Genomic DNA, 20,596 nt, shown 5'->3' with positions numbered 1-20,596 from the left:
TGTTACTGCCTCTTATACTACAAGGTAACCAAAAAAAGTTCTTGCCGTTTTTGACGTCCCATTAATCACGTGCTCACAGAGAGGAAACGAAATGACGCACATGCCTTCCAAGCGATCGGGAGTTAGTCTGACCATCGACTGTCAGCAATACAGGCACGTTGCGCACACACAGCAGTCATAGCTCGTACAGTGTCGAGAAGAAATGGAGGTATTGAAGCAGCTTGTTCGCGTGTGTTTGTTGTATGACTTTAAAGTGGGCCTGTCAGCTGCCGCATTGGCCAGGCATTTGGAGAGAATGCTGTGAACGAACGCACTGCCAGGCATTGGTTCCAGAAATTCCGTTCGAGAGATGTGAGCCTTTCGGATGAACCTCGCAGTGGACGACCACATGTGTTGGAGAACGAGGACCTGAAAGCAGCCATCGAGGAGGACATTATCTAACTTGTGATGAACTTGCCGAAAGGTTCCATGTTTCCGCTGAAACAGTCAGACTGCACCTGCATGGGATAGGGAAGTCATGCAAGTTAAGCAAGGGGGTACCCCACACATTGTCTGCAGCCAACAAGGAACAACGAGTGACAGCCTGTTTGTCCTTGCTCACTTGGCACCTGAACACAGCCATATTCGATCGCTTGCTCACTGGTGATGAAAAGTGGGTCCTCTATGACACTCCCAAGCGTACCAGACATTGGTTGTTGCCACGTGACCCTGTTCCTCACACCTCAAGACCACCTCTGCACCCACAAAAGGTTATGCTCTCTGTATGGTGGAATTGTCGGCAAGTGGTGCATTACGAGCTCCTTCCACCTGGTCAGCCCATCACTGCTGACCGCTACTCTTAGCAGTTGCAAAGGGTGCACCGTTCATTGCGGCAGAAGGAGCCGGCATTGGTGAATTGCAAGGGTGTGCTGTTCCTGCACGACAATGCCAAGCCACATGTGGCAAAGAGGACCTGGGAGACCCTTCAGCAACTTGGCTGGGAGACATTGTGCCATCCACCATATTCACTGGACCTTGCACCAACAGATTACCACCTGTTTCATTCCCTTGACAACCACCTCCGTGAGAGATCCTTCGCAAATGAGGGAGACCTGCGGAATGCACTCACGGACTTCTTCCAAGCCTGCCGAGTTTAATCACCAGGGTATTGTGCAGCTGCAGGAACGTTGGCAAAAGGTGTTGCGCATAATTCTCGCTTAAATTGCTGTACATTGTAAAAACATTGCTTGGCTCATAAAAGATATTTAATTAAAGAACCTAATTTATTTCTTGAAACAAACCTTATTGCATGTATTACGTCTTTATTTAATGATACTGTATTCTCGGAAGGTTACGAGGGATAAAGTGGGCACGTTGCAAGGTTATGCTTGCCTTTTTGTTTCTGGGAGTAGGACGTTTGTTACTTTTACAAATTTACTAAATGACTGTTCCATTAACAAAGGGGGTAAGATCGTAAACCTCGCTTCTCAATGTTACTTTCTATGGCTAGTAACTCGTTTTTATCTTATTAAACTGGTTACGTTGTGACGTATCGTTCTCGTGTAAGTACTGCACTAAAAATTGCGTTCTATAAAGATGAGCAGAATGCAAAGTAACTCACACTGCCGATATCTCAAGAAAACATAATTAAGTCCAAGGAGAGAGAATATTCACTGCTCAACACTGTCACTAAAGTTTGCATTAACGTACTTTCACAAATAGAAAAAGGTTCTAACTGTGGCCATGTAATTTTAAATATCACTGTTCTGGGATTAACCTCGATTTTGATTACACATTTTTAACAAAAAACATAGAAGTCCTCACATACCTGTCTATCCGGCATATTTTTGGTATAACTCACGACAAAACAAATGAACTAGATGTGTCGAGAAGCATCACTAGAGCTATGTAGCAGACTTTTGGTAGTACTTAGGAGGATGAGAAAATATGCTACAACCCCGAGGCAAAAATCCACAAGCAACAACCCCCCCTATCCCAAAACACCGTGCACATGAATTTTCGGGCTGAAATTGTTTGCTTGAACTTCACTTTCTTGGGTAATGTTCAATGCCTCCATTCCATGGACTGTTGTTTTGATTCCAGTGTAACGTGAGACACCCATGTCTCGTCACCAGTGACAATTTGGCTCAACAACTGATCGCCTTCGGCACCTCTCGAGGAAAGTCAAAGCACTGGCTAACTGATTGGTTTTGTGTAACTCAAGACAGCATTTTTGGTACCCACCGTGAGCACAACTTCCGGTAATTTAAGCGTACTGTCACAATTTCATACAGTACACTGTGTGACACTTTCGGAAACTCCATAGATAAAGATGAAATCATAAAGTGTCTGTTTTCGTGCACTTTTTCATCAACTTGCTGCACCAGATCATTGTTAATGACGGATGGTTGCTCACTTCCTCCCTCGTCGTGCATGTTTGTACAGCCATCTTTAAATACCCTCACCCATCCTCTTACCATGCTATCACTCATAGCATTGTCTCCATACACTTCTGCAATCTGCCAATGGATTTCGGCCACTTTCACGTCTCTATCACTTAGAAAACAAATGACAGCACGTAGTTCACACTCCGCGGGACTTTCAATCATCTGAGGTATTGTAACCACACCTGAACAACTGTCTACTCGAGTGAAGGGTTGCATTCTGCCATCTGTGGCAAACCCATAGATACAGTCCTCAGCGTGCATGTGCAGAATGGCAACGGCGGGAACGGCAACAGCCTAATTGCAAAATGGAACTTACTTTAAAAATGTGCCTCGAAATTTATTACATGTATCATTGTGAAGAATATTCAAGAACATATTCGTTCAACAAAAATATTTTTGGATGACATTATAATGCTATCAATAAAGCTGAGTGTTTGGACAGTAATTACATTTGTTAATAAATGTAAAGATTACAAATAACAGAGATTAATAAATGTCAGCAGCAGCAGCACCAGGATTAATCATATAGGGGTGCTAAGTGGGTGCGGAAAGAAATTTAGAAAATTTATTTTGAGCAAAAAAAAAAAACATGGTACATGGATGCATGCATTAATCACTACATCAAATACAAATCAAGTTTTGACAGGTTTGGCATGTTTCAATGCAAATAAGCCAATAAAACTGAAGAATATTAGTGACTTACTTCATTTTTGCATGACACATAGTGGTCATACTGTGTAAATATAATATCAGGTCGTTGCATGTGAAATGTCTGACTTGGTAGTCAAACTTCAAACAACAGTAACTTGTTGGAAATGAACTTTTATTAATCAACATAGGAACTACTTGATACTACACACTTTGTTCAATGAGATACAAGTGCATTAATGCCACTATCATAGAAATTCGATCTTCTGGACTGAGAGAACTCCTCAAAGGTATTTTTGATAGCTGCTTCATTGGGGAACTTTCTCCTTGCAAAATAATGGTCCAAATGGTTAAATAACTGGTAATTAGTTGGGGAGAGATCTGGTGAGTATGGTGGGTGTGAAAGAGTCTCATAGTAGTAGTCCCATAGTGCAAGCAGTGTAGTTACTGCATTGTTGATCTTCCCACATGGGGCCTCCCATTGTAGTGAAGTACTAAAACTTCATTTCTGTTGATCAGTCTAGGCTGCTTAACTCACAATTTTTTTTATGTATTTCACCTAGCTGGGTTCAGTACTTCTCAGCATTCATTGTTTCACCACTAGCAGCAGCATACCACCAAACAGTCACCATTATCTTCCTCGGGTGAAGGGTTGGTTTTGGCATGTGTTTTGGGGCCTCATCAGCATCCAGCCATTGTGTAGAGTAGGCATGTCAAACTCATGATCCGTGAGCTGCATGCGACCCTCAGCATCCCATAATGTGGCCTGCATTGCAGTTATCCCGCTTTTGCTTTCCTCATGAAACAAGCTTCGACTCATCCAAACTTTACCAGACTGATATATTTTCCCTACACAGGTATGCATTTCATTAAGGTGTAGGTGTAGTGACAACTAAGCAAGCGGATTGAAAGGTTAGTTCTCAACTACAAAAATACCTTGTTGGCTGTAGGAGGGAAAGGTGCATACTTTCAGCAGCCAATGAGTCTGTTTCTTGATGTGTGACGGGTTCATCTTGAATAAAAGTCGGAAGAGTGTCACAGAACCAAACGCATTGCTTTCCAAGCCTTGTGGGAATAAGAAAAGGACTATAGAAGGGGAATGTAGACTTCAAGTGAAATGGGAAATTGCTGACTTTTGTTGTGAAGTGAATAGTGAAAAGCGTCAAAATTGTGTACCTTGATAAAGTCAATTCATTCAGAAGTATTTCTTTGTCACGAAATACAGTTGCCAACCTCTGTGGCAGAATGGTTAGCACAGCATACTACGACACCAAGGATTCCAGGTTCGAATTCAGCCCTGGGCATGTTTCTTTTTTATTTTTTTTTATTTGTGAGCCTCCCTTCATCATTTTAATCATACCAATACTCATCCTCATCCTCGGCATTAGCCAAAAGTGGCAGAAGAACAATGCTGTGTAATTTTATAAATCATGAATATAGTTGAGGAGAGAATTGATGACTTAGCAGGGAATATCAATGAACAATTGAAAGTGAAATTTGCTGGTATTGTTGCATTCTTGCTCAGTTAGCTGTATTCGTTCGTGGGTATGTGATTCTTATCTCCATGTGACAGAACTATTGAATAATTCCTCTCCATGACACAAGAAATATTTTCAAGGAAGTGGAGGCCATCTTGCAAAATTACAGTCTCAATTTATCTTATGACCTTATGTACATACTAAAGTTACAATTTGTCATTTCCCAACTTCTCAGGAATACAAGGTTACTTGTCGAAAGTAAAAAACAAATTTAAAAAATACTGTGTGTTGGATTTGGAAACAGGTTTCAAGAGTGCAAAGGACAATTTTCTTGTTCACCATTTCCCTCTCTTTTCTTTTGATGCTGCATGTGCATTGGAAGAGAAATATCACCACATGGGTGTTCCTAGATTTTTCTCATATCTCCCATAGTAAAGGGTGTTCCATTTACAACACAATCCGGAGTTGAGGATAGTACAACTTTTGAACCGGAAGTGGTCCACATATATTCCTTATACCAAATTGACGCCTTGTTCATGCATATATTATTAAACCAGGGAACAATTATTGGATTTCATGAGTGTCCATGCAGTGTTGCCAGATGTAACGGGAAGTGTAAATGAATTTATTTACAAAGCATGAAAAATGCCACATAACACAGATGTAGAACCCAACACAGCTATCTTTGCTGTGGTGCAGACCTCAATTTTAGTTTCGTCTCCCTCCCTCTTAGCATCATGTGTTCTACCCTGCTCGCCAACCTTCACCATTGTTGCCAATGTGTCATTCCATTCTTGGATACACTCGCCCAACAATATTTTAAAATAATTGAATAACGCTCCAGCTCGCAGTTCACACTGTCCGACGGGGACGTTAATGTGGCAATATAGCATAAAGCAATGGTTGCTTCTTTTACACATTGCATTTTTATTGGCTAGCTAGTAACTAGTGTTGCCAACTGTACTAAGGAAGCACTATTTCTATCACTGAAGGAGAAAGACAAAGTGGTGGTGAGTTTTACTGGATTGAAAGCGCCATATTATTATTTTAAATATTTGACCGGTTTGACGTTGTGTGCGTGTATTGCGTGTGTGTTTGTTAATGAACGTTAAATTCCAGAATGCCTCCAGTACTGTCGAAGTTGAAATCAAAAACCTTGCAAAGCCAAGCTCGGGAAATTCTATGAAGGAGGAAGCCAGTCAAAGTGTTAGCATCTCAATAAATAATTTTTTCAAGAGAGCAGCAGGTGCAACTGCCTGAATGCATAATCAGGGCTATCGTGAACGAAAGACAATCTCTTGAGATGTCAGAAGGCCCCTCCACATCATTCCACACTCCCTGGAAAGAATGACATATACTTAATTTTACATATTTCAGCAGGTTTATTTCACAAATTGTTCATATTTCATAATTTTGGAATTGTTCAAAAGAAATAAATTATGTGGCTCCATGAGCATTTGAACTCTTCGCTCCAGCACGTGTTCTTGTAGGAATTGCATAGAGGATGCTGTCATGTTTGCTGCTTAATGTGATGCATATTGTTTTCTGTGTTAAAATTGCCATGCTTCGGGCGACAAGTTCATAGTAAAAGAAAAGGTTGCACAGCTTATCGTCTAGTGGCAGTATATGTACTTGTTATTGTTGTGGAAGCCGGCATGATTTGTCAATGTACAACAAAGGCAACCAACTGTCGCCGATCACAGAGAGGTAATAATACTGCTTGAGGAGGAGTGATGAGGTCCAATTGTCGCGGTTTAACATGTTCACATGTTATTAGTTCTCAAAGCAGTGGTAGTGTCGGTCGTGTATTATCTGACATTGCAATTTCGTACCAGTGTAGACAGGTTTATTGGGAGGGAACAGTTATAGAGCAACCACAAGGAAAAAACCTTCGCCAAAAAATGTCTGCAGAGCTTGCCCCTCCCCTCCACGTGGGAGTATGGTGCACGAGAGTTGCAGGTCTTCCCAGGTTTTTTTTTGCCTGCGGTTCCACTATAGAATGCCACCAGTGCATTAATGGAATGGAAAATAATAAATTGTTTATTTAGTTTGAAATCACTCAAATAAGAAATAACTATGAAGACGTCCTCTTTGCAGCATTTTGGGTAATTTTACATACGTGTTAGTCCCTATTTTACGAATTTTTAGTCCATATGTATGTACATTAAAAGCCACTTGTTAGTACACATTAATCCTAGTCCTGGTATAATGCATGACATCTAAAACTCAATGTTAGATAGAGCTGAATTCTCCAATGTTCATGTTGTATGTAACAGCTGTGCATTGGTGCACTGCAGCAATTTTTCTATCTGCTCCATTAACAACACTGCTTCTTGAGTTGTGTTGCACATCGCATGACGAAAATATATGTGTCAAGATATAGACATACCGTCGGTAATTTTCAGTTTGGTTAGATGGATTAGATAGGCATCTATGGCAGTGAATGGATAAGGCATCTTTAAGGGGGAACTAGGAAAATCTTTGTTTTTAGAAATTAAGACTGTGCACTGGCAACACTGCTGGTGTGTCAGTGCCACAAAAGGTGTGTTTCAAAACTGTATATATCATGCAATTACTGAAAACAATAAAAAAGAAACTTGGAAATTTTCATGAAAATAGTGTTACTTACATGCACCTGGCAACCATGCGATGTATCAGAAATGGAACACGACCGGCCTTTCCTTTGTTTCTTTCCAAGTGGGGGAAAATGTAATCTCATCGCATGGTTTAAAAATATATGCATGAACAAGGCTTCAATTTGGTATAAGGATTATATGTGTATCACTTACGGTTCAAAAGTTGTACTATCCCCAACTCCGGGTTGCGTTGTAAATGGAACACCCGATAGTATCCTCGAATAAGCCATTTTGTTGCAGAAATTTTATTAATTTTCGTTGCGCTTACCTTGGTGAAAAGTTGTTCTCCATTATGAAGATTAATAAAAGAGCCCAGCAATCAAGAATGACTGACAAACATTTAAAAGTTTACTGCTCACATAAACATATTTCAGATATTGATAAGCTAGTTTCTAAAAAAATGTGAGTCAAATCTCTTGGAAACGAAACTATAATTATCCAACAAATGGTTTCTTTCCAAAATGTTTGCACAATTGTAACCAATATAAACTTCAAACAAACATGTAAAATAATATCACTGACTATGAAAAAATATGATATTCCAGTTTGATATTATTTTAATATAACACATAAGGATTATAATTAAAATTATTTTCACTACACTTACACGCAAACGTAATTGCGTAATCATTCAGTTCTAAGTAGAGCTGGATGAGAACAATGAGGGTGACGATGGATTTTACATCCCCCTGCTAATTGCTAATTTATGGTACTTCGGGTGGGGGTCTATATATAATTTAGACCCCACCCCCTTTCCCGCTGCCTGGGGCGATCTACTTAGTTCTGGACTTCAATGGAGATGTTTGCCCTGGAGAGTTTTCACATTAACATTATGCGGCCCTACTCACGAACTGAGTTTTATATGCCGGTGTAGAGCGAAGTTTATTGTGTAATCTCCATTTTATGTCACATGTCACTACTTTGTCAAAAACTGAATACTTCAGTTCTGGGAGAGCAGAGAAAGGCACGCTTCCAAGCAACGCATTGTGTATTCTTCTTGGGGATTTTTGATGGGTTGATTTGTTGTTTTAAGGTCACTTTATGCACAGTAAGGCTAATCAGGCCTGGGCCTATGGTTTAAAGTGGGATCCAAATCACTATGTCCCTCCACAGGGTATCGAACCTAGAACACCTTGATTACAAGGCGACAATGTTACCACTGTGGCATCGGAGAGGCTCATTAGTTGTTGTTGATGTTCATGGGGAACCCACTTAACCAGCTTCTTCACTATTCCAAGTTCTTGCAAGTGTCTGTGCAATAATATACATTCAAAGTCACAGCATTGTTCCTTACAGTTTGGCGAGGGTCAGATTCCACTAGTGCTCACAGTCCCATCGTCGTCAATGGCTGCTAATGAGTATCCATTCACTTTCAAGGGTCATATAGCTGGATCAGAATTTTTTCAATCATCTCTGTACGTTCATTTAGCGTGTCAGGTCCAAATGGCCTGTTGATGTTCCTAATTGAATCTGATGCTTCCTGGCAAAGTTTAAACTTTTTTAAATTGATTAATTGATTTGGTGTTTTAAGTCCACTTTATGCACAGGAAGGCTAATCGGGACTGGACCTACAGTTTAAAGTGGGATCTGGACCACAATGTGCCTCAACCGGGTATCAAACCTGGGACCCCTTTATTACAAGGCTAAGACATTACACTGCGCCATCGGGGAGGCACAACTTTTTCTATTTTTTTTAAAAAAAAAAATTTAAAAAAAGTAGGTGTATTTGACTTATATTGTGTATAATCACATGGCATGATAGCACTTAACTGATTCCATGCTCACGTGCAGGGATAGATATGTGATGCACTGGCACAATCTGCTGGAATTTGGGAATATCCAACATCTGACATTTCATGTGCAACGACCTGACAACACAAATTACAATCACATTGAACCATGTATCCGCCATCATAGTCATGCGGTCTAAGGTGTCATGTCTTGGGCTCCGGTTATGGGATGCTCATAGGTTCAAGTCTCATGCGGGAGTGTAACAAATGTTCTCCTGAGATTTCAGCGTGCGTATGGGACCAGTGGCCCCCACCACCATGATGAAATTGAGGAGTTACAAATGAGTAGTCAGTCATGAAAACCTATGACTGTGGGTTTGTCATGCTGATCACACATCATCCTGTAACTGGTTCGATGATCTACCTCAACAGTTGGGAAGCCAGTAGTAGGTAGGTAGGCCTGGTTCTCACAGGCTGTTGCACCACAGGTTATTATTTATTTATTATTGAACCATATTGTGAAATGCAGAGAGAGAGAGAGAGATATCTTTGCGTTTATCAACAATTCTCAAGAAAAAAACTCATACTAAAGAGCCGACCTCCATGGCAGTGGTTAACATAACATGCAATGTCTCCAGGAGTTACGGGTTTCATTTCTGGGTGCTCTCAGCGAGTGTCCCTTCATCAATTTTATTATATCATCACTCATCCTTCTCGTGTGCTTTTTATACAAGTCAAATTCACTTGTGTGTAGCATCTTGTAAACTAATCATAAAAATATGAAATTTCTTGTGATTGAAACTTATTTATGTGGAAATATTTCAGCCATATATAATGTTGCTATCAGCTGTGAAAGAGCCACAATTAATGTTTAATAAAGTGTTGCAATCTTGGTAATGGTCAGTCCAATGGCAATGAAAAGCATATCCAAATGATAAGCACGGAATAACAATCAAATTTCAACATATTATCTTTTCACATTGTACACTTCTCCAAATGTTACTTGACCGCCGTGAAAGATGTCTAAGTCCAGAAATTGTACACTTGGCAACATAGCTCTTCAGAACCAGCAGAGAGTAGCCAACTCTACTGCAGATCCCTCTACTAGGCAAGAAACCCTGTGTGAAAGATTTACATTCTTGTTTATAACAAGAACTCAGAAACTATATTCAGCCAACATATTAATAGAGAACAAAATGGAAAACTCAAGTATGAGAAATAATTTAAGAGAATACTTGTGATTCTGCATGTTACAATTTTTATCAGAGAAACTTTTGTGAGGTTAGAAACACTGCACTCGCTCGTGGTCCACCATTAAGAAATCGCTGTCAAATTTGAACACAAAAGGGCATAATTATGAATAGTTTATGCAAATAAAATATAACAACACCTTTGCAAATACTGTGCAATGAGCAAAAGTAAGAATTATCTCAATTTCCAGTGAAAATGTGTTCATCGGATAGAAAAGTGGTAGTGTGTGCAGTCATCAATACATTTCAAGACATTTGCTACAAGCGAAGTTGTAGAGCATTGGAAAAGATATCTTTTTCCAAGAAATTAATGGTCGTGGGTTCAAATCCTGAATACTGCAATATTCCTATAGAGCACACACGAACCGTGGCTATTCACAGTTTAAAGTTTTAACATTTCAAGGAGTAGTTTCTAATCAGGAAAACAGCATGGTAGTCTGATGTGCACTTGTAATGGGTTTTAGATTTTTATTGTTTTTTTAACCACACACCTTTTACCAATCCTGTATCCTGTACCTATGGAGAGTTCAACGTGGTTATGATTTATACATAACCTAAACGTGAGCAGCCTAAGGAAGGGAGCAGTTGCATCCCGAAACATCGCAGGAGTTACCTTGATACTTGCAAAACGCAAGTAAATAATATATATATTATATTATACGAGGTTTGGCTAGAAAAAAACCGGATTGATGTTGCTATTGGCAAACAACAAATGCGCGAAGGTTGAGCAATGCATGATTCTATACTACCAAACCCTGCCTACAGAATGACTAATTGCCCTGGGTGCAGGCCTCTCAGTTTCGCTGTGGCACTTGGACAAAGCGGAACGTGCGTCTGTGCTCCGTCGGAAAAATGCTGAGTATTAAAATGGAACAGCGTGTCAATATGAAGTTCCTTTACAAACTGGGGAAATCCGCAACAGAAGCGTACGACATGTTAAAATCTGTGTACGGGGATGAGTGTTTATCATGCACACAAGTGCTTGAGTGGTTTAAACGGTTTAAAGGAGGACAGGAAATGATCCAAGACAACCCACGTTCAGGATGACCATGCACGTCGAAAACGGAAACAAACATTCAAAAAGTGAGTGATGTGATCCGAAAAAATCGTCGATTGACCATTAGAGCAGTTGCTGAAATCACAGGAATAGACAAAGAAAGTGTTCGACAAATTTTAAGAAGACGACGACCTGATTTGTGGCAACGGAAGTCATGGATTCTGCACCAAGACAATGCTCCTGTCCATACGGCCCTGTCAGTGAAGAAACTTTTGGCTAAATATGGCATCCCAGTGTTAGAACATCCGCCGTATTCGCCAGACCTTGCTCCCTGTGACTTCTTTTTATTCCCCAGAGTGAAGTCTGCCCTAAAAGGAACCAGATTTGAGACAGTAGAAGCTGTGCAAAGAAAAGTGACGGATGTAATGAACATGATCTCCGAAAATGACTGGCAACACTGCTTCCAGCAATGGAAAATTCGTATGGAGCGGTGTACAGATCGTGCAGGGGAGTACTTTGAAGGAGATAAAGTTCCTGTTGTACAAAATGCCGAATAAAAGATTTCATAGCATCAGTCCGGTTTTTTTCTAGCCAAACCTCGTATATATTAAATTTGTGAGTAATTCGCACAACTTTCATCATGAATTCAAATTAACGGACCTAAATAGTTAACTGTCATTTTTTAAACTACATGTTTAGTACTAGTGGCTCAAGAAGAAAGTGGTACCTGTGGTGCAGTGGTATCGTGTTCGACGTGCGTTACAGGGGTCCTAAGATCGACCAACCACAGCAGATAATTTTTCAGAAGGTGAAAAGCATTTGACGAAATATTTCTTCAGATTCATGGATATAACGTTGATTTCAACCAAGACTTGGAAACCTTGAATTCCAGACAGCTATCTAAATTGAAGCAGACACTTTGATACTACGTGACAGGTGCAGAAACGAGATAGGAAGCACAGCTTAGTCATCGCTAGGGCTCGGAATTACATGACCTGTAGAATAACCTTAAAATTGATTTAAAAAATGGCCTCAAATATTTTTGGCACTGAAAATGAAAGCTTGAATAATTCGATAAAACACGCTGTGTGGTCTAAACTAATAACTACTGAAGAAAAAGGATAAAAGCAGTTATGTGATAATTTAGTTTTCCTTATATGAACTTCAAGGTTACATAACATACACTGCAACTTTATTTGTATAAATCATTCACCTCCATTGAGAATGGATCTTCCACGATACTGTAGGCGGCCAGCAACTGAAAATAAATTTGTGTTTGGCGAACATAAGTTTATATATTTTTTTAATATTGTGACTAATTTTATTTTAAAGCACAGATTAGAACAAAAAACAGAGGCTAGCAAGGGAATCTTAAAGTAGGCTTCACACAAAGCATTTTAGGTTTGTTGCAGGAAAAATAAATTTACCACAATTAATTATTTAATGTATTGCTAAATATTTCACTTGAAAATAATAGTTGTGTTTTTCCATTGACCATATATTCATTTAATTGTAAACATGCTAAAAGGACCGTGTCAGGAAAATTAAATCTATAAGTTATGCTAGCAAAAATGCATTTAAATTCAAGAAACAACAAGGAACGATAAAAATAAGTTTTAAACTTAAGAGAAATGTAACAAAATATCAAAAAAATATTGAAAATGACCTAAAAGCAAGAAAAGGGCCGACAAACGCAAATATATATAAATATATATATGTGTGCGTGTGTGTGTATGTATGTGTGTGTGTGCGTGTGTTTGTTTGTTTTCTGGTTCTAGCTGAAGGGAAATGGACTGATATCAGATTTAGTGTTGTTCTGAAGCTTCAGAATTCTTCACCAACTTCCGAGCTCTAGTCAGCACATTCATGGTTTTGTCAAATACATTCTGTTGGAATACAACAACAATTTAGATATTGTTCTATCCAAATTGATGAATTTTCCTATTGCTTTTCAAATAATAATAATAATAATTACTTAGAAAGAATGGTAAAAATAATCAAGGATATGTTGAGTAAATTAATTTCAAAATAATGGCAGGCTTTTCACATGAAGCATGCCTAGATTGAGTGGGAATTTAGTGCTTTGAAATAAATCTCATCTCTGAATTATATAATTACTGAACTCCATACTCAATGTACGAGGGGCAGTCAAATGAAAACCGAACACCAGCTACAAAGTGACAATGGAGTTTGTTTTATTCAAAAGTAATTGCCACAAGTGTTAAGACATTTATCCCACTGGGAGACAAGATGATCAATTCCAGTCTTGTAGAAAGAGGTAGGTCGCTGACGGATCTACAACCTCACCGACTGTTGCACTGAATGAAACCGACATCCACGAATGTCTTTCTTCAGGTCACCAAAAATGTGGAAGTCACAAGGCGAAAGATCGGGGCTGTATGGAGGATGTTCAAGCATTTCCCAGGCAAATGTCTGAAGCTTATCCCTCACCAGATTGGCAGTATGGGGATGGGCATTATCATGCAAAAGGATGATTCCATCCGACAGCATTCCAGGGCATTTTGACCTTATGGCGCATCGCAGTTTCTGCAACGTGTCTGCATAGCGCTGCACATTGATTGTGGTTCAACGCTCTAGGAAGTCGACAAGCAGAGGGCCCTTGCAGTCAAAGAAGATGACCTTGCCGGAACTCGTATGGACAGCCTTGGATTTCTTTGGTGGGGGAGAATCGATGTGTTTCCATTGTTGGCTTTGCCGTTTGCTCTCGGGCTGAAAATGGTGGCACCACGTTTCGTCCCCTGTGACGATACGTGACAGAAACGCATACTCTTCCTCGTGGTACCGCTGCAAATGACTCAGACATGCAGTCATTCTGTCAATCTTTTGTCCCTCCGTCAGTTGATGTGGAAATCACTGCGTGCAAACTTTTTGGAACTGCAGGTGATCTTTGATAATGGCATGCACAGAGCCATGATTAATGCCAACCTGAACACGAATTTCTTCCTCTGTGATTCGTCGGTCTTCCCAGATCAGACCATCGATCCTCGCAATCACATCAGGCGTAATGGCTCCATGGGCTTGTCCCGGGCGCAGATCGTCTTGCAGTGATGTGCATCCTTCGCGGAATCTCTTTTGCCACTCGTGCACACTTGTCAGGGACATGCAGTGTTCACCATACACCGCAGACATGCAACGATGAATTTCGCGTGGTTCCAGCACCCTCAGCCACCAAGAAACGAACCACACCTCTCTGCTCTTCTTTGCTTGCCTCCATTTCCAATGCTGGATGGACACACTTATCACTACGCTCACCTCCTGAGCAAAGACGAAGCAACTGTGTGGACCTGTGCGTTTTCACTATACATTTCTCCTACCCTACAGATGGCAGTATCAATACATAACAACAGTGTTGCCAACTTTTGCGAGGAATGTGTTTTATGGTGGGTGTTCGGTTTTTAATTGACTGCCCCTCATATCTGAATATCATACTTAAAAAATAAAAAAGGTTTGAAAAAAAAATATGGACGGTTCAGGATTTGAACCTACGAACCCTTAATTTCTACGAAAAAAAAATACCCGAGACACGTGTACTTTACCATTACTCTACAACTTTGCTTGTAGCAAATGCCTTGAAATGTGTTGATGACTGTGCAAACTACCACTTTTCTGTGCGATGAACACATTTTCATGGGAAATTGCGAGAATTGTTACTTTTCGCTCATTGCACAGTACTTTGCAAAGGTGTTGTTATACAATTTACATAAACTATTCGAAATTATGCCCTTTTGTGTTCAAACTTGACAGTGATTTCCTCCAGGTGGACCACGAGCGAGTGCACTGTTTCAAACCTCACAACAGTTTCTCTGATCCAAATTTTAACATGGCGAATCTCAAGTTTTCTCTTCATGTATTCCTCATACTTGAGTTTCCCGTTTTGTTCTCTATTAATATGTTGGGCGAATATAGTTTCTGAGATAATGTTATAAACAAGACTGTAAATCTTTCACCACAGGGTTTCATGCCTAGTAGAAGGACCTGCAGTAGAGTTGGCTACTCTATGCTGGTTTGCCAGAGCTGTGTTGCCAAATTAACGATTTCTGGACTTAGAAATCTTTCAGGACGGTCAAGTAACATTTGGAGAAGTGTACAAATTGAAACACCAGACAGAATTCTTATTCATGGCAACAGAGTCAGTCCATATCAAATCAACCAATTTTAAAATAATTGGTTTCATGACAATTTTAGAAAAATTTAATCTGTAGTACAGCCTCAAGTATGTTTTGCTAAAAATTGCATCCTAAGTACGAAAATTATGGTGAAAATTTGGGCAACAATAGTTAGAAATTTGGATTTTTAAGCCTGATTTTTTTAATGAAGGGTTAGTCTAAGGCTTGATTTTTTTTTCATGTGTAGACCTACCTGGAGGGTGTCTGCAAATAAAGTATCAGTGCTTACAATGGAAACCTTTATTACAGCATGGGCTCAAACATGGCCGTTCATTGAATTTTGACAGTTTTCAGGGTTAAATATCTCAGATGGGTCCTCTTCAAAAATTATGAAATTTGGCACAAAATGTTGCTTATTACTTATTACTATGAACCTAACTCACAGTAAAAATCTCAACTTTTAGATTCAACTCGTTTTGGTCAATATGAGGTAATGTATGTGACCAAATTTCTGATGTAGCAAAGTAAGGTTAGGCAGCTACATTCCCTACTTAGAGTAACGAAGCCTTTTCTTTTTCTTTTTTAAAGTTGGGTTAAAAAAGCCTCAGAAAGTACAGTAACATAAGGTTTTTAATACTTCACTTACCAGAAATTGAAATTACATAGTATGACAATTGAAAATCTGCGAAATCTCACTGCAAAATGTTTGATTTATTAGTTACCCATTACCAGTTGGTATTGTCAGCTTCAGTTTCCTATTCATTATCCTTGTTAAATCAGGCAAAATTCTTTGTTCTTTCACTAAGTTCCTAATTAAATATCAGAAACCTTCAGTTCATCACATTGAATTGAAAAAATTAAAGAAAATATTTGAATCTTTGTAACTCAATTAAGATTTATGGTAGCTCTATCAAACAAAAACCATAATTTAGCAAATTTTCTGTTCTTCCATTTTGGTTATCTTCACTTTTTGTGTACAATGCACCATTTTCGAGATATTAATTTCTTTCTTAAATTCTAAGTTGAATTTTTGTCGCTATTTTCCAAGATGGCGGATTTTCCCCAAACATTTGGATGATGGATTTTTAATATATTATTCACTATACCATTCCGCACAATCTGGCACAAAAAACATTTCTGTTGTAATTATTTTTGGGTGAATCCGTATATTTCCTCTACTAATATGAGACTAGTCAGAGTTGCAGCCAGTCAAGACTTCACATTCATGAATGATAATGCATGTCTGCACTGAGCCAACCTGGTGGATGATTTTCTTGACAGGCTACCGAGGTCAACAGATATGAATCCTACTTTGCATGCATGGTATGCATTAGAGAAACAAGTTGCAGCTGATCAGCTGTCACCAAGGGCACTTCCACACCTCCATACAGGTCTTTGTGAGGAATGGGACCAGCTGCCTGCAATACTCTTGAGCCACCTCGTACAACGTTGCTGCAAAGCATGTGTGGTCCCATTAGGGTTACCACACTCCTTATTAACTGACCTGTTGTTATGGAACCCTCACGCTGACTATATTTATTTCTTTAACGTGTCTTTGGCATATAATTCTTACCTTAATGTTTTTTGCATGAGGGTTTGGCTATAATCCATGGCAAAGGTAAAGCTCCCCATGTACACATCACCATGCCATTAATGCACATCTAGTGGATGAGGACGTAGGGATCCACACATTCTCAATCTTGGCCACTTTGGAGGTGATGTGATTAGCGCCATGCTCTGGGTATCTTTTCCCCAGTTACCCATTAATTTAAGGCTGGGGGAGAACCAGAGCAAATTTTATGCAGAGTCAAGGCCTGAAAAATACTGACCTTAGATCCCACACCCCAGGAATCTAACTCGGGTCTCACACCCTACCAACTAGATCACCGTGGCTTATGCATAGTAATAAGTAATAGCAACATTTTCTGGCAAGAATACAGGACCGGAACAAAAATTTGAAATACACAAATAGATGAGGACACTGTATGGACAATGCAGGTCATAACTGCCAGAGGTTGGAAAGGAAGTGCCAAAAAAATTCATAAAAAAAGTATTGTTCTACATGTGTGTATTAGACACAAGGCTACATTGCAGTACAAAAACAAAAGTAACTATAACACATTACAAGTAACATCTTGCATTCCGAAGAGTGAGTGACAAGTAGTAGAACATTTTGTCTTTAGATGGCAGTGTGATTGGTTCATTTGCTTTATTTTACTTCACTTTTTGTGTCACTTTTGGCTAATTTGCGAAGATGGGGATGAGTTATGACCTGATGAAACTGATGGACACTCACAAACATCCAGGCTCAAGCTCGGATTTGAACCCGGCACCCCTGGCATCGTAGCGCGATGTGCTAACCACTCTGGCATGGGGGCCAGCTAGATGGCAGTGTGAAGTATGGTTATCGCACCGAGGGCATGAGAACATGCCATCCCAATATGATTTCGACCTCATACCTAATGTAAAGGAACACCTGCGCAGGAGACGGTTTTGGACTCAAAATGACATTGTCATCACCATGAAACATGAGATGTCCTGACTCACACGAGAACGGTATTGGTATTCGATGCCTCTCACATCATTGGCAGCATGTCGTGAACACTCTGGGGAACTAGTTTAAAAAGTTTGAGGATTCATAGGGCAATTTGCGTACATGACTTTTGTTTTTGTACTTCCTGTGTAGCCTTGTGAGTAAAACACATTTTTTACTAATTTTATATGGCACTTCCCTGACAAACTCTGGTACACATGACCTACAATGTCCATACAGTGTCCTCTTCTATTGGAATTATTGTCAGTCCTGCATTCTTGCAAGAAAAAATAGTTGCCATGATTTATGCCTTGTACTTTGATGTACATCAGAGCTCTTTTGTTTCAGTTTTACAGTAATGTCACTTCAGTTATCAGAAGGTTCAAGCCATTGCAGCCAGGAGATTTCCAAGTGTGCATCTTTCGGTAATGATCTGTTTTCTAATATTTTAATTATGTTTAAATTTTGGACATGGGTGTAAAATGAACATGCCTCAAATTCATATATTTTTTACCCCAAATGGAACATGACTCTGAAAGGCACTTAATCGCATGGCCATGAAATTAGGTGGGTTGCAGAAGTTTGCCCTGTTGCCACAACGGAGCACAACCTTGTGTGTTCGGAGGGTTTAGAGAATGAAAGGTCTCATTGTAGAGTTGGCCTTTGTAATCCATGTGATACAAACTGACAGTATTTGCTTGAAAGGTCAGGGATGACAACTGTATGCCCCAGAGAGAGGTCGGTCTGATGCTCAAACTAGGCCATACAGTCCCGTGGAAGCCACACAGTGCATGGGAACCTGTGAGCTTTGCATTTCCAACATGTGGCACCAGCTCAATTCTGTCCAGTCACCTATTTTCATGGCTGTGCGTTTAGATGATTTACTCAATCATCTTGCTCACTAGATCTGATTTAGATTCTAGAAGCACTAAAAGTGGACATCCATATAACATGCACATAAACACTGTATTCACATACAAAATAATCATTAATAATATTTACCCTACAGTGACAACCTGACTAAATTTGCTCAGAATACTATTCATCAAACATCTAATTACAATGATCAGAAGGCAAATCAAGAAGTGGAATAACATATAGATGTGGAAGAGATCAAAGATGTATATAACATAAATTGCTTGTGAAATTTGAAATACATTTAGCATTCATGCAACTCACCTTATATTCAAATGAACAGCTTCATTTCGAATTGATTCAGGCAATTTAGAAAGCTCTGCCATTAGCTCCTTTTTCAAACTTTCAAATGTTTTCAATATTTCGTCATCTGTAAGTTTCTGGTAATCATCCATTTTCGTTCTGACAATTTACAGTTATATCTTCAATGTATACAAATACCTGTCAAGAACAAAGAAATAACTGCACTTAACAATTATTTATACAATACTTCCTTATTTGTCTCATTGAGTTAATCAGAAGGTTTGACCTTTAACACCCAGGTTTCCAAGTCTGTGTTCTTTGAACGTGCAGTGAAGAAAGAAATTTTAAAAAAAACGAAATTATTTACTCTTTTCTCAAAGTATTTGGACCTTGGGTGAATGCAAATTTGCACCATTGTAGTAAAATAACAATCTGTGTAGCTATGCCTTGCAATTGAGTTCTTGCTGTCATCTGTAAAGGCATTCTGTTGTGAGATAATTTACTTATCACTGTCTATGTGAGAATAGGACCCAACACAATATTATTTTTATTTGTATGAATAAGTATGCAACACTCATGAATCAGTATTAAAGTTTTGGACATTTTAATTTGGACATCTTTCAATTTTATTTAGAGTGACGTGTACAATTTGGTGTCACTTCTCTCATCCCTGGACTGATGGTTGCAACTGACTATCCAGAAGAAGAAGCAGTGTTGCCAAAGTCGTGGCTCCAAATATTGGAGTTATGAGAGTGGTGGCACGTGGCAATGCATGTATGTGTGTGTGTGTGTGTGTGTGAATTATGCAATAATATGTACTAAAAATGTATGATAGAATATGAGAAGGAACTTAGTCTTGTTTGAAAAAAATTCTCCTCATGGTGCATTAAATATGTGTCAATCAGAGGTGGTCGAAATTTAAAACACACATTTTCTCCATGAAATTTTGTTTTTCTCATACCTTTCTTGAATTTTTCTTAAATCCCTGAAAATGCAATTGTTTTGCACAGAATGAATAAATTTTGGTACCGTACACAAATTCAAGAAATTAACTACATTAGGCTACTTAGGAACAGTTAGCTGCCATTACTCCTTTTCCCTCCTGATAAATGTATTGTTTTCTTAAGATAAATTACAAGTGTAGGAACATAGTGATACTACATTTTAAAATTTTAATGATCATTTAGGCTTAAAGTGGGGATCGCAAGGGCATGCAAAATATAATTTCATAATAAAATTATCTTTTTACTTCATCTAACTCTGCCTTTATCAAGATACAATCTCAACATCATACTTCCTCTGAATCCAATAAACATTTCATTCAAAATAAAACTCATCTTATCTCTCCATGTCAAATAATTCTTATTTCCCACATAAAAAAAAAAAATTTCATGCAATTGAAAAGTTCATCTTTCAAAATTTTTAACCATGTAAAGTATTAGGTGGGTTAGAACAATTGTGGAGCATCAAATATGGCCATGTTAAATGCACAACCTAATGTGTACAAATTATTTAACTTTACAAGCATCCGGTCTGCAGTTCAACGAGCCACTTCTAACTCTATCAAGGGTACCTAAATAATACTTACAAAAATGCACCAAAACATAAAGCAG

The 20,596-nt window shown here is 39.0% G+C and overlaps 1 protein-coding gene across 1 annotated transcript in view; it reads right to left on the bottom strand.

Moving 5' to 3' along the window:
* The window catches only part of LOC146004167 (uncharacterized), a 125,251-nt gene that overhangs the window by 84,394 nt on the left and 20,261 nt on the right, over positions 1-20,596 (bottom strand). Inside the window, exon 2 of the mRNA XM_083142834.1 lies at positions 19,005-19,181. Within this exon, the coding sequence (XP_082998960.1) occupies positions 19,005-19,135 (131 nt within the window). The 5' untranslated portion in view covers positions 19,136-19,181. The remainder of the gene's footprint in view (positions 1-19,004; positions 19,182-20,596) is intronic.

Source organism: Lepisma saccharinum, chromosome 21, assembly GCF_977018435.1.
Source record: "Lepisma saccharinum chromosome 21, izLepSacc3.1, whole genome shotgun sequence".
NCBI lineage: Eukaryota > Metazoa > Arthropoda > Insecta > Zygentoma > Lepismatidae > Lepisma > Lepisma saccharinum.
Note: the sequence above shows the minus strand (reverse complement) of the source record. Positions and strands in the feature narration are given on the sequence as shown.